Raw genomic sequence first — 26,935 nt, forward strand, 5'->3', positions numbered from 1 at the left:
AAAGGCCGTATGAAACAAATTTTTCTCACTTATATAAGTGAGAGTGATATATATAACGTTGGGCTCCTTTAAAAGGCGGTCCTCTGTGAACATTTTCCCAGCTGTAAATAACTCTCTAAAACTCAGGTCTCACACAGGTTGTCCAGTGGGATCAAGATATGGGTGAATTTTTTTCTTCATAAAATAAAACGTTCTGCAATCTAGGGATTTCACAATACTGGAATTCAAAATAGGAAATTATTTGATACCCCCATATCATTTTTGATACCATGGGGATACAAAAATGCAAAATAAAAAAATATTTTTAACAACAAAATTCCCCTTTTTCAATCTCAACATGCAACAGATTCTATTTGTTAAACAGGAATGCAAATCATGCAACATAAATAACCCACATATATAAACATTTTGCAATATTTTTAGGTTTTTTAAGGTGTTACCTTCATGTGCAAATCACATCTAAAATTAACGATAAGAAAAATATGCAAATAAAACCTGTAATAAGTATCTATACCATAACAAACTAGTATCCGGATACAGTGTTTGAGTATCGATGCCTTTGACAGCCGTACTGCAAACATTATATTGTCATAAACCTTTAATTACTATCATGTTTGCATTAATGCTTTTTTTACAACCAAAGTAACAGAAGTGAAATCAGCAATTATTCTAGAAAAAAAATGAACTGTATTAGACCTCACTTCTAGTCTATGGATTTCTGCACTGCGGTTGAGAAAACACATGCTTTTTTTTTTTTTTTCTTGTTAGGCAACTAAATATGACTATATAGTTTGGGCAATGGGGACATTGAATGTTAAGCCAACCAGCCATATAAGTTATTAGTATGTAATTGTTGTTTTTGGAAAATCAGATGCATAATGCATCTACAATATTTCATGCTTTTTTGTTGCCTAGCTCCCGCTGGCACTAAACAAGCATGGTGTCCTCTGTATAAAAATCAATAAAAATACCAAAAGCCAAGGTGCTTTGATCTGGACTTGCTGTTTTGCAAGTTTATCATTATCGAGTGTAATTTTTTTTTTGCAGCAATGTCCTTCTAAAAAAAATCAACTTATGCACTGAACAGGATATGGATACAGAGTGGTATCTTGCTTTCTGACCATAAAAATACTTCAGGTTTTTCTTTAAAGAAAAAGGAAAAGATTTAGATCTGAGCCTTGGAGCACCCCACATGTGAGACTTTTATTGGAAAACTAAAACTGCTATCTGACTGGTATGACTGAAACCATTTAATAGCTTTTACTTTAAAGTCGGCACACGATTCAAGATATGTGAATGAAATATATTCTACTGGGTCAAATATGGGTAATAAAAAGGCTTTCAGTATTTCCACAAAATTAAAAGAAGAATATTTTAACCAGTAGCAGTTGGGGTAGAAAATAGTCTCCATCACAGTGTGGTAAAGTCCTCTATATTCAAAAAGACTATTTAGCTGCAGTTCAGGAAAACAGGAAGAAACTCTGAGACAAAAAAATAATAGCTGGCACTCCACGTCCGAATATTTCCATGAAACCATCCATCTAAGATAATGGGGTTTACACACACACCTGTCAAAACAGAACAGTAGCATGAACACACAGACTGATGCACAGATATGCACCGCTCTTCATTTCTGCCTCAGTTTATCACACAGAGACAGAGCCAGCTGTGTGGTGGAAGCAGGTGTCACTCTCAGCTCATTACCCCTGGCAGGGTTGATCACCCTGTTTGGAGAGCAATAAGACACACCTCACTGGAGAAAAGGAGGGATCAGGGAGCTGCAGGAAGAGGAGGAGAGACAGAGGGAGGCAGGAAGCAGAGATGTTGAGTAGGACATTATTCTGCAAAGTGGCTGAAGACATAAAGAAAGCTTAAAGAAACTGTATATAAATGGAAAATGGGATTAAAACAACCAATAATAGACACTCTATTCCTTTTAAAACTACCGTTTAGTGTCTGAGTTGAGATTTAGTAAATGTAATTGCAGCAGATTTTCCTTTGAAGCTGTTCTGACTGTAAACTCACAGATCGTTTTTGTCTATTTTACTTTTGTGCAGATTCGACTACAAGGAGATGCTCCACAATTCCACCTTCTGCTTGGTGCCCCGGGGCAGACGGTTGGGCTCCTTTCGCTTCCTGGAAGCGCTGCAGGTAAAAACTATTTTTTAAAAACAAAGTACAGCGGCACAAACCCAGAGCATCCTGAGTTAGCATGGCCTCTGTTGTAAGTTAAAACCCTGCAAGCAGTATCACTAGAAAGAATAATAAATACCAACGTCATGCCTCCAGTTCGCAGCTGAATTTTAATACCTATCAAATAAAAGCTTGCTAATTAATTTCCCTGCCATTATTTTCCACTTGATCCTCTTTTGATTAGAAATCTCAAATATTTACCAGAGAATGAAGAAACGCCACTGTTGGGGATCAGGGTCTGTGTGAAAATGGAAAGATAGAACTAAAGTTGTTAACAGGGACGTAAAGGGATGTCAAACCTGAAGAACTTTGAAAATAAATTATATAGAAAATGAGCTTCCTAGATAAATAGGACCTCATCCTGTTCACAGTTGTTTGTGCAGCAGTATTTACCTTAAATAAAAAGGAACAAGATGTGGTGATAGGGGTGAACATTAGTGGGGAAATAATACCTTTCCTCCAGTTACTGTATCCAAACCAATGAAGTTAGGATCTGATTTATCGCTTCCAATTAGTAATTAGAAACCAAAGATTGTGCTGCACTAATGATTCCTGCTGATAAACTCTGGAAAATGCAATTTCTCATCTGTTAAAGATTTATTCTAGCTTTATTCTTGTTGTGGAAACAACATTAATGTTAATTATGTGTTTTTTGCAGGTTTGGGTTCAATTATAATCTTCATTGTAGGGGAGCTTTAGATTTGAAATACTGGAACATTCCTTCAACCTCACAGTTATGCACTGCAATGATTTAGTCTATAAAAAAATATAAACCTGTTGATGTTTTGTTCAAGGATAAAAATGCTCAAGAGGTACTTTAGCAAGACACTGAAGCAACTTATTTGAAGCAAAATAAAGGTATAGGCTTAAATATGTTTTATTTGGAGGAATTAAGAGTTCTGGCATCCTGTAAAGATAAGAATTGAAATGTTTATTTTATTATGCAGCTAACATGGTGTGCCACCCAGGTAGGAGGAGCTCCACACCTTATAGCAGTGAATGGTGCAGCGTTGAGCTTCTTTAGATTAGGTAGAACCTGCACAGGATTAGAGGCGAAAATCCGGCTCTCATTTCTGTTATTGGAATCAGATGAATCATTTTTTCTTCCTCCAGCATCACTTATCTCCCTCTACGTGTCCGTTCATCCATTTCTCTAACTCTTCTGCGGCACCACTGCACTGTCCTTTACCTCTCCTTTCCAAGCACTTCTGTCCACAGAGCGCACCCACAGAAGTGTGCTTATCTCACTATCAGCAGCCACACACACACAGGGACAGAGAGACACGCCGCACTTCACTCAAGAGTGAAATATGCCCTTTTCTCTCCTTTCTCCATTTGTCTGACTCACATGATCCATCAGTTTCCCACCCTGCCGTTGAAGATGAAGGGTGCCGAGTGTGCAGGCTTTTGAGCTTTGCATGCGAATGCCGTTCTTCTTTGAGGTCGAGGCGTTCCTGCTGTGGATGCGTTCGTGTCCGGTTGCGTGCCCGGAGCCCAGGGGCCACCTCAGCTCCAGCTGACACCTTTATGACCCAGGAGTGACAGGGCTGTCATTACATCAAACTACCAAACACGCACACACACCACCTGCTCCCTGCATCCTTCTGCCAAAGGTCACACTCATCCTCTCTATCTGCCCTTTTTCATCTATTTCTTTTTTATGTCTGTATATCCACTTTCTTTTGCCGTTTTTGATCTTTTTTTTTTTTCATTTTTGAACTCCCATTTCTCCTTATCATTCCTGCAGCTCACCACCTCTGAGTAATAAACTCTGCCGCTCCTGATGTTACCATTTCAAACTGATGTGGCAAAAAAAAAGAAGAAAACAGGCAAACACAAAGGCTGAATGAACACTCGATATTAGGTTCAAAGGATTCAGGCCCTCTGAGCGCGCTCTACTCCTTCAATGTTTGGAGGCTTTTGAATGATTAAAGATATTTTAGAAATCAACTAAAGAGATGCCAAACAAATAATTAAGAAATTCTTTTAGTGTATTTTTGATTTTGTGAGAGTTGATCAAAGGTTTGGTTTGTATCACGCTGCCTTTCATTTCTTTTATTTTCATTGCAAATAAAGCACCCTAGCATATCAGCAGATGAATCTTCCATATTTTCTATCTCTGCCTATATATTACTCTGATCTTTATCTTGACTGAACATTTATTTTTGTTTATCGAGGAGCTGGGATCCTGCGGTCAGGGGTCTTTTTCTTGTATATTGAGTTACTATGATCCCTGCAACATTGATGCATACGTAATGTTTGCTTAATATTGATGCCTGCTGATATAAAAAAACATTTTTTTTGCTTCATAATAAGTATTCACCCTAAGCTTCCATACAAGCTGGGGAAGCTTGTTTTGCAGAAAGTTATGTAGATATAACAGATTCAGAAATGAAGGCTTCCCTCTTTGTGTGTCTCAGGCTGCATGTGTGCCGGTGATGCTGAGCAACGGCTGGGAGCTGCCTTTTTCAGAGATCATCGACTGGAACACTGCCGCAGTCATCGGCGACGAGAGGCTCCTGCTGCAGGTAACGGCTCCCTCGCAGCTCTATCCCCTTCTCCCGGGGGTGCCACCTGATAAATAAAAAATAAAAAAAACCATGCCAAATCAGTAGACTAACCCAAACCGAGGCTCTAAATCCAGGTTTGGTTTTAAGATGAGGTGCCTATGAGAGACACGAAAACTCCAGCAGCATACAGAGTCCCTCAAAATGTCTCTCAGCGCCTTCAATTTGTTATGAGAGGGCAAATAAGCAGACCAGGCCAATGAATTTGGTGGGAATTGCCTGTGCTTCATGGGGAGAAAAGTAATTATATGCCCATTAAATCTTAATTTGAATAAAGTACGTGATCATATTGTTTGGCATGGGGCGCTCGGTGTGTGCAGCACCAAATGTGCTTCAATCATCCTGGAATATTCTTCAGATGGCTGCTATGAATTCAGATATAATAGAGGCAGAACAAATAACCACATTATTATTGGGATATTTAAGTATAGGAGGCTGATGACTATATTAGTAGTTATTATCATACAATATGCAAAATGCTGCTTATGAAAAGCATTTTCTTAAAAACAAAGAATATTTTTGGTTCCTTTTATTTAAATAATCCATTAGTTTCTTTTTTTTCACCAAAATAACATCTCCTTTTAAAGCTACTTTTTTTTCTTTCAAAACCAGTGTGTAGCTGCTGGTTTGCTCTTTACACTTGATGGGGTCAAATTCGAAGGTGACATCTGATGTCTCAGTAAACATCCTCATTAGTTTTCTTGCTGAGACCTGGATGAGCAGTAAGTGAACCCCTCAGAGTCGCCACTCAGATGTGGAAGCAGGCTTGATCCTGCCATCCCGCTCACAGCTAAAAAGCAAATTAAAGTATTTTCCAAAATGCCAAAGCCTACCTGAAGTTACAAAAATGAAGGCTTGATGTTGACCAGAGCCGGATCCTGACTGATGGGAATTCACCTGCTGCTTCAAGCATCAACATCTTAAAGGTGGAAAAAGCAGATGCATAAAAATCCATGGTCATTATTTTCTGTCACTTACTTGTGATACGAAGACCTTCCATGCACTTCTGGCTAATCCTAAAGTTTCATAAACTTTTGGTACATTTTACAGGTTTTTAAAGTACATGCCTTGAAGAGAGGAAAACAAGTGGAAAAAAACTTATAAAATAGTTATCTCTTAAGGCAGTTCCTCTAGAGCAGCTGAAATAGCCATTTGATTTTTGGTCTGATCCAGGTTTCTTGCAGCCCCCTGCAGCAAGGTATGGGATTGTTAGGCTGTTGCTAAAGCAACTAAGCTAATAGGTGCTTTAATAAACCAACTGCTTAGCCTCTCTTTTTGTGTTGATGACACAACAATTTAAAAGCTCTATCGATTAAGTTGAACCATGATATATTACATTCTTATCATATTTTCTCCATAATAAATCTACATGTCCAAGTCAATCCAAGTGCAATAATCCAAGTCAATTATGTAGTCTTTCCTTAGCTTTTTACTGTTAAGATATTTAATATACAATAGAAACAAACTAGGATATTACAACTTATGTTTTTTTTTTTTTTGTATTATATCAACTCTTTTTATATTGTCTTATTTTTATCTTAAACGGCATCTTGCTTTAACTCTGCCCTTTTTACTTTACGTAAGCTACTTGAAAAAGAATTTCTCTGAAGGAGTAACCCATAGGGATAAATAAAGATGAATCTAAGTCTAATGTTGCAACTGTGCAGTTTACTGTCAAACAGCCTCATTAGCAATTTATCTGAGAGAAAGACGCTTATTATTTAAGGTTTTTTTCACAGCAGCTATTGAGATCCTCGTCAGAATGAGCCCAAGTTGCATCTAAGTTTTCCAAATCTGTTCAATACTAACCTTCACTCAATGTTCCTGTTCATGCATGTTAGCTAGTAGGTGCTACAGCACACGCTCTGTCTAGCCCCTGTGTGCGAGACGGCAATCAATTTAGTTATTTTCCAAAAGGTCTTTACTTTACGATTTTGGTGCACAAGCCACTAGTAGCAACGCTTAGAACGGTATAATATTCCTGCCTCACCACAAGGAGGCAGTATTTTATGGAATCGCTGAATACTGAAGTTTTTAAAGGAAATACTCACTATTGGGATTTAAACTCTCCCAGAATAGTAACAGTGTATTTCTTGATTAGCCCCCATATTTTGGACTTTTGCACATAATGTTTTACACATGAAACTTAACTCTGGACATGGCAAAGTAAGCTAGCTTCATAAATAAATACAACCTATTGATTAAAGCCATGCAATTAAAAGTAAAGTTAACAACTAGGTAGCAGATTTAGCAAAACAATCTGCTACCTAGCCTCCTAGCTTGACTTGTATGTTCAGTTATTATGACTAGTAATCAAGCTAACAATTTGCTGTCTAGGAAATAGAAGATTCCTAGTTGTTATTATGAATCCTTAGTTAGTTAAACAAAAATTTTATAAAACAAATTGTTTGATCTAATTTTATTAGGAGAAAAATCTGCCTTCAGGGTAAAAAAAGATAAAGATTCTTCAAAGTACTTTAGCTAATTTGTTCTATGTACTTTCATGGGTAAACATTGGTGCTATTAGAATGAACTTCTCTTCAGATTATCTGAATTATTCTACAAACTGCTAAAAATGAAATGTTATTGTGGATGTATGTTTGACCTTCTTTAGCAGTTATTTAATCTGTTGAATGTCCTGCCTGTGTCTGGCAGTGTGTGCTGTGCTGAGCTTTACCGGAGCGCTGTTTGTTTTACAGATTCCTACCACCGTGCGCTCCATCCACCAGGATAAGATCCTGTCCCTCAGACAGCAGACTCAGTTCCTCTGGGAGGCGTACTTCTCCTCTGTGGAGAAGATAGTGCTGACCACACTGGAGGTGAGGAGTGGAGGCAAACATCTAAACTTGCTACGTACACAAAGCTGCCTGCTCTTTTGGCCTTCTTTGTCCTCCTGTGCTCTGCTTCTTTATTTTTCACCATCTTAGAGGGATTTTAGTGTCTCTGCAGACTCAGTAACAATAACAGGCCAGGATGGAATAAAAATCCTTCACATTTTAATGAAAAATGTCTTACAAATTCTATTAATGTGATCTAACCTTTTCATTTATAATGTATTTGAGTTTCATTCCCAAAAACATTAATAGTGCATTGTTGTTATCCTCACTGTCAAATAAATGAGGAGGTTTTGGTTTCATGATAATCTTGAGAAATTTTAAAAATGAATCATTTGGAAGGATTTAATCCAGTGTCCCTTAAATCCTATTTTGCTCCAAACTTGTTTACATCACTGCCAATCAAGTCAGTAAAATTGAAGGTTTTCTGTATGAAGAGTTTTTACATTTTTCAAATCATCCTAAATTTGAATAATGGGTTTCATTGAGGTTTTCATAAAGTCTTTCTTTCAGGTTGATAAAATGACGTCTCGCCAGTCACACCGTAAAATGCAGGTTGATTATCAGTTTTAAAAGAAAACTCTTATTATTTTGAAAGTCAGAAATATTTTCTGAGAAAAAAGGTTCTGAACATGACGTTCTTATCCTAGATTAAAACCTTCTGTCCCTGTACTTTGAAAGATAAGTGATTGTGGAGGTTGATGGGTCTGATTGTGCCTCATAGCGTCACGGTTCAGGGTCATTCACAAGACAAGAGTACTTATGAAGGACTGTATTTATTTTATTGTATATGAATGACCACTAAGGTCATGGAGAAAATTTTCCACTTAAAAACAAATCTATGCTTTGAATCTCTCATTGAGGTCTGTTCAGTATTTCACAGCTGCAAATCCTACCAAGACATGACGGTCCACATGAACACACCATGTGAGGATTGATTAGAGGAGCAGGCATCAGTAGGACAGCTAATATACCACACATACCTGGCTTTTATACAAGAGTGGGGAAAAAAACACTAGTTTAAGTTTCAGTTTTTCTCACAATGTGGGGATTAGAGTCAACATGCGAAAGAGGAGGCTCTCATCAGATGAAACCAAATCTAAAGGTTATGACCTTCATGTGTGAGGGAGAGCTAACACCATACAGTATTTACTCCTGTGTTCACTGTTACCTGCTGTTAAACAGGGTGGAGGTGTCATCATACTGTGGGAAGAGCTTCTCTTGATCAGGAAATCTGTGTCTAGTTCCTGAGGACATGGATGGAGTAAAACATGGGCAATGCAGATAGAAAGATTGGTGACTGCCAAAGGCCTCAAACAAGGAGAACAACTGCAGACAGATGCAATAAAATGGTTATTGTCAAAGCTTAGAATAATCTAGAGTTGAATCCAATTCAGACAGAAGCAGAAGAAAATAACGCTTAAAGAAGCCAACCCTCCCAGTCTAACGGATTTTAAATTATTATACAAAAAGAACCAGCAAAGATTTAGGTATATGAATGTGCAAAATTGGTAATGCCATTCCCCTCATAGTGTGTCTTGGTGTATCTAACACATTTCCAGTGGATCTATTTTTGTTTTTTTGTGTAACATAAGCCGATTTTTTTTTTTTTTATACAATGAGAAGGAAGAAGTTTATAGGATTTTAGATGAGGCAGAGTAGTAGTCAGGTTACTGCAAAGCAATGATCTAAATTATTGTTTTATTTTTGTTTTATTCCTGTCGTTTATAAACACTCGTCAACAATCAGCTTCTCTGATGTAACTTATTTAGAGGTCTTCTGCTGAAAACTCTTAAATTAGCTCCTAATCTCTGCCCAGGTCGTAGCTGAATTCAGTAGATTAAAAAAAAACAATAATACATCTATAGAACTTTCCGAATGGTGCAAAGTAAAAATATTTACTTTACTGAATGTTGACCCATTTAAAGCACATAAAAAATAATTTCTTTTTTCAGTGTTGACAGATTTTGCATCAAGAGGTGATTGAAGTAACCTGAGACAGAGCTCAGGCACTGCCAGCTCCTGGTAGCTCTTTGATAGAATTGAGAAAAAAGAACAAGAAAGAAGCAAAATGAGTGTGAATATCAGTCAAACTTTAGAGAATTGGTACTGACTTAAGGAAGCAAAGGGGCTTAGAAATAAACTGGAGGTTTGTGCTTTCCTTCTGGACAGATAACCTGTAGTTAGCATTTGGGTACCTGGTGACTGGCAGGAATTCAACTTTTAGCTTTCTCTGTTAAGTAATGGAATTTTTCTTGGTTGGAGTTTCATGTGGTGGATATAATTTTAGCATTTTAATCAATTATTTGGGGAAATGGCCTGTACTTTTATATTGCTTATATAGGTAGGAGACTTGACCAAAGCGCTTTACACTAAATTCAGTCATTCACTCACACACTGATGGTGCAATACTACATTGTAGCCACAGCTGCCCTGGGGCTCGCTAACAGAAGCGCCGTACACCGGCACCACCGAACATTTTCTTGCTCCACGTTTTAGTCCAATTTTCCCTTTTCTGTTTCCCTTTTGCATCTGCTTTTGCTCCAAAGCTGAACTGCAACAGCAGGAACCCGTTTGGTTGACAGTGTGCTCTGAAAAACTGCTTCTTGTGGACATCCACATCAAATCAGGTTGAATTTATGTTTTTCTAAACAAGTCATGAAGTAATGAGCAGATGTCCTGGTTCATCCCTACTTTCTGAAAAGCCTTTTTTCACCAAGCATCCTGAATTTCTTTTTGTTGTTTAAGTGCTCTTAATCATTCATTGTTTAGGTTTTCTCACGATTTCTTTAGAGGTTTGCTTCTGACTTTTAAACGAGATTTGAACAGTTGACAAAACAAGTCTCTGTGAAAAAAGGAGTGAAGGTTTAGTGCCTTGTACATTTTCCTTCATTTCTGTTTGTAATCTTCCAGATGTTTTCCTTTTCTCATTCTTTTGAATCCACATTGCTGCCAAAGCTACGGTTTTGAACACTGCAACTACTCAAACCCTTTATCCAAACTTCCCATTTCCACCCACTCCTGAAAGACAAAACACAAGCTGTAGCTTCAAAGTCAAACTTTTGATCTGGCTCAACATGTTTGGTATGTTTGATACAAAGCCCCGTCTCCCTGCGACCCATCACACAGAGTCAAACGAACGTCTTCATATGTTAAGACGTCCAGACGCACATGGCTGCACCCAAGCATAGCACGCCATCACTCTGCTCCGAAGTGCAAGGTGACACTGAGACAGCTTTGGACTCACTCAACTAATGGTTGTTTGTTTTAAATGCACTGATGGCTTAAAAAAAAAAACTCAGTCTGACCAAATGTCCTGAAGCAAATGGTGCTGGGAGGGATAGAGAGAAGGATGTGCAAGAAAGAGCAAAAAGGAGCACAGGTGACATATTTAAATTGGGTTGCAGATGATGGGTGACATTGTAGGTTTGTGTAAGTGAATCTGCACAATCTGCCGCTCCGATTATTTCTACCTATTATGCTGTGCAGTTCTGAGGCGAAAGCATATTCAGCTAAGATCTGTGGATGCAAAGCATTTACAGATGCATCCTCGTTAATTAGAATATCATTTAAAAAATGTAATTTATTAAACAAATACTAATGCATATTAAGCATTTATTTCTTACAAGTGAAGTTAGCTAAAATTCTTTCGGTCAGACATTTACTGTTTTACATGAAAGCTATTAAAAATCAGTTCTTCTCACACTACCACAGTTTTATGGGAAAACTGCTTATTAATTCTGTGCAGGTGAGTATAACTTTGAGCCTCCACAATAAGGAAAAAACACAAAAAAAGGATTTTTTTTCAGACCGCTGCAACTCAGCAAATTAGTGCTAAAGTTAGATGGAGGGAAAAAGTCTAGAGGAAAGCAAAGGAGGAAAAAATTAACTGAACTATTAAGAAAAACTTTAATATGAACGGCTATCTACAAGAAAATGTAGTAGTTTCCACTATACTGAAAAAACTTTATTGAATGGCTTATATAATCTTTCTGTGGAATATTATCAATAGGGAGAAAAACACCTGAACAAAAATACAAACAAATCAAGGCTTGTCCCGTTCATGCCACGCTACTTTAATTGTGTTTTTCTTTCCACCATATATTACTTTAACTTATTTCTTTATTTATTTTAACCCTGATTCAATGACAATAGGGGCTAAATCTTGCAGCTCATCAGCGTAGCCCAATATAAAGGCTATACCTGGTATTTTGCAGCAGCGAGCTAATAAAAGTTAACCCATCATGCATTGTTTTCTGTCAGGGACAGCAGCATTTCAACCAATCACAAGGACGGTATCATCAGAGCCGTGCTGCCGGTACAGCCATTAAACTCACCAATTAAAGCTGGGTCCGCAGCGTGCTCCCACAGAAGCAGGATTTATCTGTCACGCTGTAATTGGTTGATGGTGGCTGTTCTGAGGTGAGATTGAGTCGTCCATCATGTCCGACTGAGGGCCGCCGACGGGGGAGGAGCTGCAGCCAAGCGAGCAGAATTGCCCGTCATAAGGTGTAAAGGGCTGCGGGGTTTGAAGGTGGCAGCCGGGGCTTTTTTTATAGAGAAGTCGACGGGTTTCTTAGGTAATCTGTTCTACTGAAGCGAACCGTTATCGACTGGCCCCCAGGGGACAGAGCTCGGAAAAGTAAAAGAAACTTACACTGTGCTGTTGTTCTCTTTCCTCACATCACTTCCCCTCTGAGGACGTTTTATTTTGCTTTGTTAGTTAGTCCAGCACCGTCCTCTTCCTCTGTATTATTAGCTCTGAAGTGCGAACAGCATTCACAAAGCTCTCTCTGTCTCTTTTCAGGGCTATATATTCACCTTTTGAGTTTCCTCGCCACAGCCAGGCACCTCCTTATTCAATAGCTGCTATAAAACATGGCCACAAACCTGTGTCTGTTTTACTGAAGCAATTTAGCTTGGCTCAAGGGCACAGCAGCAATATCTCTCATCCTCCGCCTGCCTGTTCAGCAGAAGGCGTCTACAAGCTTCAGCGGAGGAAAATCGTGCCCATTTTCCCGTCGGATCGTTTGACTGACTGCTCCATTTGGGCCGAGAAAGTATTGAGGCAGGCTTGACAGACTGATGCTTAGATACAGCTGACAACTCTGTCTGCATTGTCCCACTACAGCTGAGACCCCCCCGCCTGATCGGCACACATTCTTCTTGCTCCATGATCTGACCCGTTTGGGAAATATTATAACCAGAGAACTCGTTTAATTTGACTTCACTTGGTGAGGCAAGCCAGCAACATATTACTCTCAACGCCATCAATAGCTGCTTTTAAGGTGGTGCAAAGCTAAGCTATTCTTACAATTTTAACCTGCAGTTATATAGATTGCAAAATACATAACAAAGGAGATAATTTACAAAAGAATATGAAAGAAGAAGAAATGAAGTGGAAAGGTTTAAGCTGCATGTTCTGGATAGATGGAGTGTTCAGGTGACATGTAGACTGTTGGTAAGAAAACATATTTTTTTATTTATAACAAAGTAGTCATATAACCTGGTTACATTAGCTTATTATGCTAATTTATTTTAGTCTGATTAGTCACCTGATAATTAAGATCTGAGGTTATTTTCAAATTAAAGTTGCATCGTTTAAATAAATGTTTAAATAGGGAAACCAAACATCCATCTTTGCCGGCGTATGTCCACCTTTCACCTTCTCTCAAGGACATCTGAGTTAAACGTCAGGTTTAATCGTTTTTCACAGGACCAACAGGTTCATACTTAAGTTGACCACCTCAGTGTTTCTCAGTAGAAAACTACGGAAATGATGCAAACAAGGTTGCTGAATGAAATCCTCTGGATAAGTGGAGGAGAAACTATGGAGCACTATGAAACTATGATATAGGAAACTTTAGGTAAGCTTAGGGCTGTAAACCTGCAGCTTTTATCACGATACCACATTATATCGATTTGATTTTATTAATTTGCTGATTTCACAAAGTCTGTCAAGACTTCACAAGACTGTGATGAATGTTTCTACTAATATCAACCCACATAAAAGATCTCTAAAGCATTCTTCCAATTGTAGAAAAACAATAATAGATCACCATCTCACTATAGTCTTGTGCCTTTTGCATTACAAAACAAAGGCAGATCTTAGGGAAGACTGTGTATTGATGTTTCTATTTTTACATCTCTGTAATTGGATCATTAATCATTTAATCATACTGGAATCTGGATTGATGTATTGTTGCACCCCTGATTTTCAGCATGACTCACTTTGGTTGAACAGCACCCACGCTAATATTATGCTAACTGTTCTACGTAGCCGTTCCTGAAGGAAAAGATAAAAAGTTAGTTGAGCCGTATTGAAGGGCGCAGAGTTGGTATTCATGAAGAATGGCCAAGATAAATTTGTTGTCACCAATTAAAAAGTTCTAGATACGCCAGAGGTGGAGCAGATGTTTTATGATGGCTGAAACCATAACATGTGGGCCAGAATGACTGAACATCTAGCTGGTTCCTCTTCCCTCACAGAGGAAATGTTAGGGTAAGGTTTTGGTGGAGAAGATTCTCAGTCATCCGGATGATAGTTTTGAAAGGAATGTGAAGGAAGCCATTTATGTTAAGAGAAAAATCAACCTTAAACAGGGAAGGTTCTCTCAGCTCTGAAAAACTGACAATGCAGCAATAGTGTTAATTCCTTCCAGCTATCATCTCAAACCACATCGCCTTGCAGGGAACCAAAACAACTCGCCTCATCAGCCAGGCCAACAACGACTCCCCTTTTCACTCCCCATTACTAAGGGGTGGACCTGTTCTCCGGTTCAATTTGACTGTTTTCTAAGCCATAACAAGGCTTTGTTGGGCTACTCTATAAAGCTTGCAACTCAACGCCATTCCAGACATTTTGAATTAAAAAAGCTTCCTGGATCAAAAGCAAAACGTCTTCAGACTTGGAAAACAAAGTCCAAGGGTTTGTTTTTGTTTTTCACTTTTTTAACTTTGTTGGAATGTTAGGAAGGTTTTTTCCCTGATAGAGCCAGTGGACCAAGGAAAGGAATTCTTGTTTTTCTTGTTTTATAATTTCTAATCTCCTTGCCAACATTTTCACTTATTTCTTGAGCAATCAAAACATGATAAGCAAGTCTAGACAGAAATAGATGGAGAGACGTAGGCGATAAAGAAAACTAGACTTCAATATAAACATTTAATTTGATGAATAACTTTCTCTGCAAGATTTTAATCTTATATTTTCATTATAAACTCCCAAAGGAAAACATATGATGTTTTTTTTTGTCAGAATTTGATCACCCAGACATCATCAAACTAAAAAACCTCAGTCATGCTGGCGTTTACATGCTAATTAGCTTAGATCAGCTTATACTACAGGAACGATTATACTACAGAAAAGCTCATTTAAAGGAGAAAATTATTTGTTTTACAGCCTGTTGTAAGTAATTCTGTAATTTATTATGTAAAGGAAGCATGGCCTCCAGGATTAACTCACTACATCTTGCTCTATTTAAATGAATGTGTTTTATACTAACTGTACACGATTTTAACTGTACTGCTTGATTTATTTTATAGACATAATGATAAACATTTTGATCACAAGAGACTTTAAAAGACAAAATCTTGAAATATAGCTACCTATCTCTATAGTAACCCAGTTTGATCGCTTCTTTACTTGAACCTTCACTTTAAAGCTGTCATATAACCTTTGGAAAACGGTTTGTGCTCTTTGTCTGAACCGAGGCAGCTAAAGCTGCTCTAAAATTCATTAAAGTCTGAGAATCAGCTTCACCTCCTTGTTGTGTGGAAACTCTTCTCTGTGTGAAATGTTTTATTGGTGTGATTACAAGGCTCATTGATAAAAATCCTTTATGATTTCATACATTGTAATCTGAGAGGCTAACGATCAATCTTTTATCCACTCGTATAATTCTCCTTTTTATGAGCTCTCTGGGACGGCTGTTAAATGAGTGAAGGGGAAGTTTAGTGTTGGTTTCTGCCTGAACGGATCAGGAAACCTTGCGGATTAAAAGGTAATTTCGGAGACTCAAACCAAAAAGAAATAACAGTTTTCTTTTAAAGCATAAATCTCTTTTTTAGGTCTACTAAAGATGCAGCTTCTAAAAAAAAAATTTTTTTTATCATCCGACTTTATCGGAGTCCTAGTTTCTAATCATCCTATTTCTGAAAACTAGATTTCCCTAAAAAGCGAACAGCATGAAACAATAATAGTAATCAGGGTGAGTTTGTGAAGCAGCGTAGAAAAGGAAGCTTGACACCAACAAAGACGTGTTACCTACAGCCTGATTAGAGTTAAAACTGAGCTCAGCGGTTTTCTTCCTGAAGTCTTTACCTGGTTTCCTTCTTGTGTGCAGATAATCCAGGACCGAGTGCTGGAGGACGGCTCCAGGAGCAGCCTGATGTGGAACAGTCACCCTGGAGGCCTGTTTGCCTTGCCGCAGTATTCGGGCTACTTGGGAGATTTCCCGTTCTACTACGCCACATTGGGTCAGTAACACTATATCAGAGCAGCACTAAGCCGTCAAGCAGTCGTCACACAGTTTACCTACATTCCCTTTTTTGCCAACTTGCAGAACTTTTTTTTTTATTTTTGTTGCAGAAACGTAAATATTTTGTCTCTCTAAAATATTCAAGCACATTATAAATATAACATAATACCTGGGACTGTACAAAATAATTAATGAATTCACTTTTAATGTGAAATAAATCCTGCATTATTCATCCATTGGGGGTAAAAAGTGTGTTGGAAATGGGAGCTGCTCAAAGTTTGCATGTTTCTGTCTTCATAGTCGATTATTATAGTTCCTACATTACCTCTAATGAAAAATGTCTTCATTCCTCAAACCGCCATTGGACAATTCAGCCTTCTAGCTTTACAAAAAACAAGTAAAAAAATTCTAGCCGAGCCTTGCACCTTTTAGAGACGCTTTAAACAATTCCTGAAGAGAAGGTCTTTCAGGATGAGCATTCAAAATTTAGGAACTATTGGATTTGATTTGGCTCAAATTAAAACGTTATCTTTGGACCATAGCGTTTCTAAAACTTTCTTCTGCTGAAGTCATCCAGTCCGTGTTATTTTCCTTTACATCTTCAGACACAACAGGTTTTGTTCCATTCTGTTGGCTGCTTTGAAACTGTGACTAAAACCAGTCCCTAACCATAACGCTACCCTTGCCGTGTTTCTCTGTAGTCGTGTTTTATCAGCTTTGGAAAGTTCAACCTAGTTTCATCAGATTACGACACAGTTTCTCATAAAGGCATATTTTGACCAGACCTGGGTGTTCATTTTTTTAAATACGGTTGTGACCAAGGAGTGAATGTTTTCTCAGGAAACAGGAGACGGTTGTCTCTTGGACTAAATCTGATTGGCAGCATAACAATAACCTTCACACCGACCTGCTGCTCCTCCAGTGGCTGTGTCGGGCAGCAAGTGGAGTGGACCAATGGGCCCGTGACGGATGTTTGTATTAGTTCTGCTGACACGCCACCCCGTCCATCACTGGTTTTAAAGCCAGCATTGCTGCTGCCGTCACTGCTGAGACCAAATTCCTGCCGCTATGGTTCAGAAGCGCCAATATTTCCCCCTCTGCCACGTATCTGCAACCTGACTTCCTCACTCCATCATCATCGACTGCTGCTGCACACACACAGACAGGCAGCAGCAGAATGAACTCGGCTGATGAAGCAGCCAGGTTTGCCTCCGGTTATGAAAATGGATGGATGTGGTGACAGGCAGGGATTACAATGGCTGCTACTGAATTTGTTTGTCAAGGAGGAAGCAATTAAACACGGATGGGCTTTTAGGAGGCAAAGTGGCTTGTCACTGATGGGTAAATGTGTGAAACCAAAGACAGATCATTCCTTTCTAACAGACTTTCTTCTCCCTCTCAAAGAGCCAATAACAAACTACCAAGGTTGTTGTCATGCATATTAACACCCCGAGTCACACTGGAGAGGCCAGATAGCATTGTTGACTGAGAGACTTAAAAAAGCTAAATTTAAACTTTAAACACTAATAATCTAACTGACCTGATCTTGTTTCTGTGATGTTTCAGTGTGTAATTTCTTCTGTTGTTTCTTGTGTACAGTCACTGTGTTTTGTGTAAAAGCCTAACTGGGGACAGGCATTGAGAATTAGCCTTAGCTAAAATGTTGTAGTGTGTGACATGATTCATGAAACATACTTGTCCCTATCAAATAAACGAATAAAATAAAAAAAAAAAAGAATTTCCAAAGATAAACCTCAAAATCTGAGATCAGTAACCCAGGGTTTCCCAGACTTTAGTGAGAGGATCAGTGATCCTCTGGGTTTTTAGTTTGTTTGTATGTTTTCAAGCTTAGTTTGAAAATAAGAACTTACAAAAATATATGAGAAATATTTTCATTTGAATCCAAAAAATCGAAAGCATATTCTCTCACTCAATCAGTCATTTCTTTATTAAAAATTTACTGTACGAAAAAACATTTTTGGACCGCCTTTTAACAAACTCAGGTAGCTGAAATAATTAATCTGATTAATAAATTATTTCAATAATAAATTGTGATTAATTGAAATAATCATCAATTTAGTAATTTATTTCTTAATTGGAGTATAGAGAATCTTAAACATTTAAGATTTTTTTTTAAACAGTTTCGTCTGTCTGTTTGCTCCATCCAGAATTTTAATGGAAAAGTTTTAGTTTCATCTGGTTTAAATCTGTTAAAAATCTTCTTTAGGGAACCTTTTGCTATGTGACTATTAATCTATGAATCCAAAAAATGATCCATACATTCATTAATTTCCAAGATAATCTTTAATTGAAGGCCTAACCTCAGGCTGCTTCCTAACTAATAAACAATTGAGGCAAAAATCAGGCTGATCCCAGAACAGGTTGTGAGTGGAAAAAAATCCCACCACAGGTGAACAGAACCTCCCATCCTGCAGAAGGAGGAAGGAGATGAATGGATCGAGCAGCAGAGGGAGAAACACAGCAGGGAAACCAGCACCATGGAGCAGAGAGGGAGACTCGTTTGGTTTGTTAGAAGTTTCCTCAAAGCAAAATGGGAATTTCTCCTGACTTTGCTTTCCTCTTAACTCTTCTCTATGAAGGCTCATTTTTAAGATTACAAAACCTATAACTATTCCACGTCTCTCTATAGCTCCTCCATGAGCCTCCTGGCTCTATTGACAATATGGCTTCTCAAGGCGGCTGTTTGGGTTTTATTTTGGGGTATCCGATTGAAAGGGGCTCTGTATATTTCCGGCTTTCTGAAAACTAAAACTTTGCTCTCCCTAGTGTTGATCTATTTAATACCCAAATCTTTATTAAAGTTTGTGTGAAAGGGCATCATATTTCTGGAAGGTAATTCAGCTGTTTTCCTAGGATGAAGTTTACAGCAAACAGACTCTGTTTTATGAAGTCACCAGCTGTAGGTGTTGAAGATCAGCGACCATTTTATCATGCTGTATAACAACTTCATCCCAAAAGTACAAACGTATGTTTCTGCCTCCCAGCAGCCTGAAGTGTTTTTGCAAACTTTCAGAAAGGGAGAAGTCTAATGTGCTCATGGAGGATGATAAAAGCCACTGAGTATCATGTGCCACAGGCAGAAAACAGCATGTGCATCTAAAATGTAGAATAGGCAGCCAGAGAAAAACGGTCTGCAGGTTCTGTTCAGGGTCTCATAACGACGTTCCAGGTCAGCCTCATGCCTGCAGATTGTAGGATCACTGAAGACTAAATATTTCTGCTTAAAAATACTAAAAACGGTGCAGTTCACAAAGTTTGAAAACTGCATATTTGAATCTCCACATAAATTGCGTGGAGGAGAGCATCGTGTAATGCTATCTCCTCCCTGCCATGCTTTGCTGGTTTGGGTTAGATTAGATTTAAATTAGGAGACGCTGGACGCCCTTTATGATCCGTCTGCCTCCAAGTCTTCTCTCCCCTTTTTTTGTTGTTTTTTTGTATTTTCGGCTTCGATTACTCTATTCCAGCAGGAAGTCGGGCTGAATTTAAAGTCACATCAGCAGTCGGTTGTCTGTTTATCGAGCTGCAGAAATCAGCAGATGGAATATTTAGTGATCAAGAGATGCAGAGTTTTTCCAAACACATTAACAATGTTGAATATTTAAAGGCTGTTTTGAAAACTGTTCCTTCCTGTCGGTTAAAACCCTCCTCATTTGTTCCTGCTGACAGCCTCTTCTCCACTGAAAATAGATGTAAAAGGTTTGAGAATGAAAACCTTCAGTTCTTCTTTAGATTTTCAGACAGTTTAATTACTCTGATGCCTGACAGTCGCCGTCTGTAAGCTTTCAAACTTGATTTAAGATCATTGCTGATTGTGTTTCTCTTGTGTTGCAGGTATTAAACCGTACCCTAAGTTCACTGCAGTCATCCACGCCGTCTCCCCGCTGGTGTCCCAGTCCCAACCCATACTGAAGCTGCTGGTAGCTGTGGCCAAATCCCAGTACTGTGCACAGGTAAATGTTTGCCGTCATTTATCCGGAGACTCAAACACCTGCACTGCATCATGCGGTTTGCGCGTCCCGCTCCACAATTGTGTTTTCCAACCAGAGCGATAGCAGAGCTCATCCTCTGTTTATGTGTGCTGTGAATTAACTCTGGAGGATTGAATTAGAGCAGCAGTTTGTAGCCGGGGTACATCTGTCTCCATGGCAGCCAAGACTCCTTTCTGCACAGCTGGAGATGGCGTGTATTGATTTCCCTGTTCTCTCCAGACCGAAGCGGGAAATGAAATGGAATTTGCTTCTGGATGGTGGAGGGTGTTTTTGTGGGAATGAGTGTTGGTGTGTTTAGGTTTATTTGTGCGAGCAACACAGTGCATGAGAGAGACCGTCCAACTGAATATTTATGGTTTTTAACCATAGAGAAATATTTTCTGAGTCAAAACTCAACAACATCAGACCCCACCTCTCTGGGTTATCTGTCGCTTTTTACTAGCTTTTAAAAACGGAACAATAAACCTTTACTCTGGATTTATGGAAGAGACTTTCACCATGTCAACTTAGAGTCTGAGCAAAGATAGATTAATGGGGGAGAAACGGATGGAGCGATGGACAACTAGACATCTGGAAAAAACTAAATGAATGGAAGGACAGAGGACAGAGGCAAAAACAGCTGGATGGACAAACAGAAATGGACGGAGGAACTGAAATTATTAATAGATTGGTTGTAGAAAGGACAGAATGTAAAGTCTGCTAAATGTATATTTCCATTTCCAGACTTCAGTTCTTACACCAAAGAATAAGATTTATTTTTCTTATAAATGTTTTTTTTTTTTCATTTCTGAAAGTACCAAAGCACTCAGAAATATTAATACTGCTGATGTAAAATAACATCACTCACCCTAAAGCAATTCAGCAGGAAAAAAACAGCTCATGAGTTATGCTAGAAGGGAAAATGCTTTGCAAAATTAAAAACGTTGCTGATGCAAATGAAATCAAACCAATAGGAAGAAAGTAGCACTATGATCCATCTGCAGCTTTAGCACCTGTTTCAATGGAAGGAAATTCTGTTAAACCTTTTAGATTGATATCTTTTTAAGTTGATTTTCAAAGGCACCAGTCCCCACAAACTTTTGTAGTTGGTGTCCCTACCCGATCCGTACCGTCAGCTTATTTGTGGATATGCAACCAGCTATACATCCGGGTCAGCCTCGACTTTACTTTGTAAAAAAAAAAAAAACTAAATTACTTTTTTCCTCCCCCAAAATAGTAAACCTACTAAACCATAATGTGTTTAAGGTTAACAATGTATTCCTGAGAAAATAAATGCATTAAAATCCAATCCTACGCTACTTCCGGGAGCTAACTTTTTCGGCTTTTGATTTAAATATAAATCTAGTCTTTTTGAGTTTTATGTTTTCCTTTCATGTTAACATTATGGTATAGAGTAACTAAAACTTAAATGCAGATAAACATGGTTTCATCATATTTTGCCAGGCTACTATGAGCATAGCTTATGGTGACATCAGACAAGCAGTTTAACAGAGAAAATCTAAAAAGCATCAAAATTGTCTCAGAAAATCAAAAAACATTTTTTTAAAGATGTGTATTATTATTCTTTAGTGAGATAAGGATAAAAATAAGTAATGTTAAAACCATAATTACATTATTTATCAAAACCCAGATGTATATCTGTACAAATGAGCTGATGTTACGGATCGTGTCGGGTCGTTACAGTTGTCACCATTCTCTCCCTCTGGTTACACTCTCATGCCTACTGTGAAATAACTATCCTCTGTGGTAGCTTTACAGCACCACTCTCAGATGTGGCAGAGGTGTTACAGTACCTGGGGCGCTGCACTAGAGGGGGCGTCAAAACCCCCTGTAGAAAAAAAAAATTTCTAGTTGGCATCTTCTATATGTTGCAGCATAAAATAATCAATAACAGAATAGCGGCACTGATTATGTGCCCCTCTGATCCTTCACCTCCCCTCATATCGCTCTCCTTTCCCACACAGGTGGCTTGGGAACACGCCCCTAAGAGAACGTGTTTTCTTTTAATCATAGACTACGGCTGTGTTCCAATCCAAGGACCCGGTCTAACTGGACCGGATCCTTCGAAGTCCATGAAAATAAGGAGGCTGGAAGAGTTTTGGCTGTAAATTCAAACAGGTCTAGCTTTCCGTGCTTATTTCTCCGCCTTACGCTATGTTGCTTAGCGACCGTGAGAGTTGACACACAAAGCAGGAAAAAAATTAATACTGAACTTTTCAAAACTGTTTCTTTTTATTTATTTATTTTTATTGTAAAGTGAACAAAGACTTCACTCATGCGAATCCAGAGTGGAATAAAGGTGACAACCTCTGGGAGCAGGAACAAATATAAGCAAATGTAATGATATAAACCTTGGTCAGTTCAGTAACCTGCTGCTGTCATTCTGCACATCTCTGATGTTGCTGCTGTTTTCAAATATTCATTACTGTAAAAATGTCCTTAGCTGCATGTTGGTTATTTATTCTCTGGGTGCACAGTATATATATTGTTAAAACACTTTACAGTTCAGTTTGTTTGGAAGTACCTGATATAATATGCAACATAAAACGCATCCATATCCACCTCTAAAATATGTAGTTGCTCCCCTGTTTGCAGTGTTTCCATGAACACAGCGAGCTGGACTAATAAAAGAACCGAAACGTTATGTTTGTCTTGTTTTTAACGTGGTTAAAGACAAGTACAGTTCACCCCGGTAGTCCCTGTCATGGAGAGGCTTTTGTGTTTGCCTTTTCCAGGCTGCGCAGGCAGAGTGGAGAGCATGGTGCACAGCTGTGGGGGGTATTTGTTCCTCTTAGTTCACAAAAAAAGAGGAGCACTTGAGAGGTGCTGCTGCTGAGCTATGATCAGGGATAAATAACTGAATGAGGAGAATGAAAGCAGAGGAAAGGGATTAAATTGGACGACTCAGAGGTTTTGAAGCGCATTCTGACTGGGTGCCCCCCCACAGCGTGTTTGCCTGTGTGCAGACATTTTGTTGGGAGTGTCTTCCACCGTCCTCCTTCAGCCATTTATCCAGCATATTCAGACAATGCTTCCTGTCAACACCCAGAGACTCCATCTGTCTCCCTAATCAAACTGTGATATAAGTGTCTATGGGCGCGTTTACACTCATCTGTGTGTATCTGTGCAGACAGTTTACCTGTTATCTCACTCTGACAGCAATATTTAAACCCCAATTAGCTTCATGAAGGATATTTTTTCTTTTTATTCCTAGTGAGATGATTTAGCAATCGATCAAACAGCTGTACATCATCGTCTTATTTTGCTTATTAACTCACAGCTGCTGTAGGAATACCTCAGCCCAGGCCGCCTCTAATGCTTCCAATTACCTGTCAGCACATTATCCTGCAGGTCCAGTCAGGGATCAGAGCCGCGGTGTGACGTAGTCGGTGTCTGAGTAATCCAAAGCTTTATTGATCGCTGCAGGGAAATTCCTGTGGTTCACCTCCGTTGGGATCACAGCTCCAGCTCTGCACCTATGGACCAGGATGGGTGAATTTACAGACTTGCTTGAGGACATCTCAGCAGGGCAGGTGTTAGCTGACGCTCAGAGACCTACAGTCACAGGAAGAGATGCTGCTGCTGCTGCTGCTGCTGCTATGACCTGAAGAGTTTCACTCAACTCTAATTAGGGGATTAAGGGGGGGGATGTAGAAGTGGATTTCCAATTCGCCATGAGTGTCAGAACCTGTTTCCCCCAAATCATTATGATCATTATTCCTTTGGTGCATATTCTCCTCTGAGACAGAACTGACTCTGCTGCATTTTTCAGGTAGAATCTCGTTTTGTCTTTTTTCAATACCCACAACAATGGATATTACTGAACGTGTAACAGGTTGACTTCATGATTTTGGAAAAAATGGACATTCTATGGATAAGTTTGATAAGATGAAGCTTGCATCCATCAACTATCATAGAAATACATAAGAAGCTCACCAAGTTCTGGTTCAGGTAGTTTTACGTCTTAAGGCTCTGACAGGTTAAATAAAGACAAATTAAGCTGGGTTATAAAAGGGCATTAAACTGTATTTTCAGCTTAAAAATAATGAACACAGGGGACAAACCTACGAATCAATTAAATTAATCAATCAGCCATAGATACAGAAAAGGTTACATAGAGTAACTGGAAACCTCCAAACAACAGAGAGCAAGAATCACACTAAAGAAAAAAAAACTAATTGAAATGATCCTGAAAATGATAACTAGCATGTAGAGTTAAATAGATTTATATCTGATGATTTTAGATCAAACTCATGTTATAAAATACACATCCTGATTCTGCATGTTCTTTTTTCCTGCACATGAGAACAGATTGTCGTCTCAGTGAAACTCCAGCAAACCTACAGCAAAAAAAGTTTATTTTTTTCCTGTTAAGGAAATGAGAAAAAATGAATCCAGTTTGCATCTTTTTAAGCTCTCCGTGTCACCCTGACCTGGAGGACTAGGCGTCCACTCTGTCACATTTTTAAATGAAGAACAGCACAACTTTTATTCTGCTGTTTTATTTTAACTAGCAGGACTTTGTCTCCACATGATTCCTCTCCAGAATATGAAGCTGCATGAATATAAGCGTCTCTGTTAGGCCGTTGATGCCTGTGTGTGTTTCTCATTAAATATTAATGAGTCCTGCTGTTGTAACTCTGTGAATAGGTTGACCTGTAGGTTGCTGCGCTGCTGTGTGAGTCATCTAAAACATGACACGACCGCGGCTGGGAGCGCGACCTCCGCACTTGACGCATCATCTGACTGGAACATGAGCAAGACTGTTTCCGCTCCAAACGTTAAAGCTTCTGCGCGATGATAATTGGGAAATATTTCATCACTTGGATCGCCCTTTTCCGCTCTTTAACATGAAATCAGCTCGTAACAAGGTGACATTTTCTGGTCGCAGGCCACATAAACGCTGCGTTCTGCGGCAACAAGCAGGGAGGGTTTGGTCTCTTGTGGCGGGAACAGCAACTGATGATTAAATGTGATAAAACACAGCTGGAAAAACCTTTTTTTTTTCTTCTTTGTCTGCCTCTTTCAGATTATCGTCCTGTGGAACTGCGACAAGCCTCTCCCCGCCAAACACCGCTGGCCCGCCACCTCCGTACCCGTCATCGTCATCGAGGGGGAAAACAAGGTAAACACTCTCAGACGCCTCACAGGTGTGATCGCCATCATTTCTAACGACCTATTCTTACTCCATCTTCATCCACTCTGGGAGTTAATGAGTGTCTGTAGTTTTAATTCAACCTCATTAATGACAATTTTAAACTTTGGAACGATTTAAGGTTCATAATGATTTAGTCATAAAAAAAGATTTATTTGTTGTTTAACAAATTTACATGTGTGTTAAACTAAATTCTAATTAAATATAATTATTAATCAGGTTTAGATTATAATCGGTTAGAAAAAAGGTTAAATAAAAAAAAGCAAGCATAGTGTTTCCCTGGGCAGAAAACCTGGTTTTGCTGTTTCTAATTAAATAAGCTCACTGCAAAAGTGAACTAAAAGTAAAGGCTGTCTTAAAATAAGTTCACTTGCACTTAATTTGAGTAAGTAAAATAAATATTCATTGGAATAAAATGTTGAATTTAAGAAAAAAATCAATATCCATCATATTTTGTTGTGCAGGATTTATATTAATCTTATTTTAGGAGCCAAACCCTCGTTCCTTACCTTACTCACCTGCTCTAATTAAAGGCAAATACACCTTTTTTCAAGAGATGTTTACTTATTTTAAGATAAAACATTTTTCTTAAAGATTTTCATTTGGTATAAAGAATAAGCTCAAGCTTTTCTTCTACCATAACAATAAAAGCATAGAAAGATGTTATTTTTATTCTTTAGTTGATTCCCTGAATGTTTCATCAGAGCTGTGAATGATGCTGGAGAATAAAGTGAGATGAAATGAAGAAATACTACTTTGATTTAATTAAAAAACCTTTGTTCCTCTTCTCCATGATGTCAAACTAGAACAAGCCGATGTCTCAGAAAATGTTTTGTTATTCCTATTTATTATTTTCCTCATTATTTCACCCAATAATCCTTTGGTGTGTTGAAATATTCATTTTTTCCACTGATAATTCCTAAAACCAACATCACCTCTGGTTTTCTAATCAACCATTATCCACAGGCTTTTAGTATTTTAATCCATCACTTCCTGTGTCCCTCAGCTATAAATACGGCCTTTTAGATGAACAATTTGTGGCCTTTTTCCTGATAACCCACCAAAGGCTCGTTAAGTGGTCCAGAAATTAAACTCTGATCTCAGTCTGATGGAAACCTGTGGCTGAGAGATCAGCCATGGTAGCGATGCTGGTTTGTTAAAGAAATAAATTACCATTTAAGGCAAGTTCAATTATATAAAAACAATTGAGTATAAAGGCAATTCAAAATTCAAGAGTAAAATAGCAGTAAAATAAAAGCAATTAAAGATAAAAACACGATAAAAGCAGATATTAAAGCAAATAAAACTACTGATACCTCATTTAACAGTTTAAATTCAACAGTCAGAAGCAGCTCTAAACAAACAGGTTTTTAACTTTGAACTAAAAACTATTTGGTTAATTGATCAAAACATAATAAATTAAAGGTCATAAATAATGTGGAACAAACTCCCAGAAGGCTGTAAAGGTGCTGCAAGCCTTCTGTCTTTTTTTTAATAGTAAATAAAGATAATTTCTAATATATAATAGTTTAATTTTGTTTAGTTTTATAACTCCAAAGAGCAGCTGATAAAGAAATTCATGGAGATTAGATTTGACTTATTTTAAATGTATTGAGGTTAATCATGTATAACCGATTCCAGTGTAAATGATCTAAACATAAGTCCTCCTATAACCTGAGCTGGCAGTAGCCAGATT

At 38.3% G+C, this 26,935-nt stretch overlaps 1 protein-coding gene across 1 annotated transcript in view; it reads left to right on the forward strand.

Annotated features, from left to right (window-relative positions):
* Positions 1 to 26,935, forward strand: part of LOC107086154 (exostosin-1b-like) — a 50,357-nt gene that overhangs the window by 8,829 nt on the left and 14,593 nt on the right. The window contains exons 2-7 of the mRNA XM_015376936.1: positions 2,058 to 2,151; positions 4,614 to 4,721; positions 7,460 to 7,579; positions 15,937 to 16,069; positions 19,927 to 20,045; positions 25,114 to 25,209. Coding sequence (XP_015232422.1) covers positions 2,058 to 2,151; positions 4,614 to 4,721; positions 7,460 to 7,579; positions 15,937 to 16,069; positions 19,927 to 20,045; positions 25,114 to 25,209 — 670 coding nt within the window. The remainder of the gene's footprint in view (positions 1 to 2,057; positions 2,152 to 4,613; positions 4,722 to 7,459; positions 7,580 to 15,936; positions 16,070 to 19,926; positions 20,046 to 25,113; positions 25,210 to 26,935) is intronic.

Source organism: Cyprinodon variegatus, unplaced genomic scaffold (genome assembly GCF_000732505.1).
Source record: "Cyprinodon variegatus isolate N-32 unplaced genomic scaffold, C_variegatus-1.0 Scaffold144, whole genome shotgun sequence".
Lineage (NCBI taxonomy): Eukaryota > Metazoa > Chordata > Actinopteri > Cyprinodontiformes > Cyprinodontidae > Cyprinodon > Cyprinodon variegatus.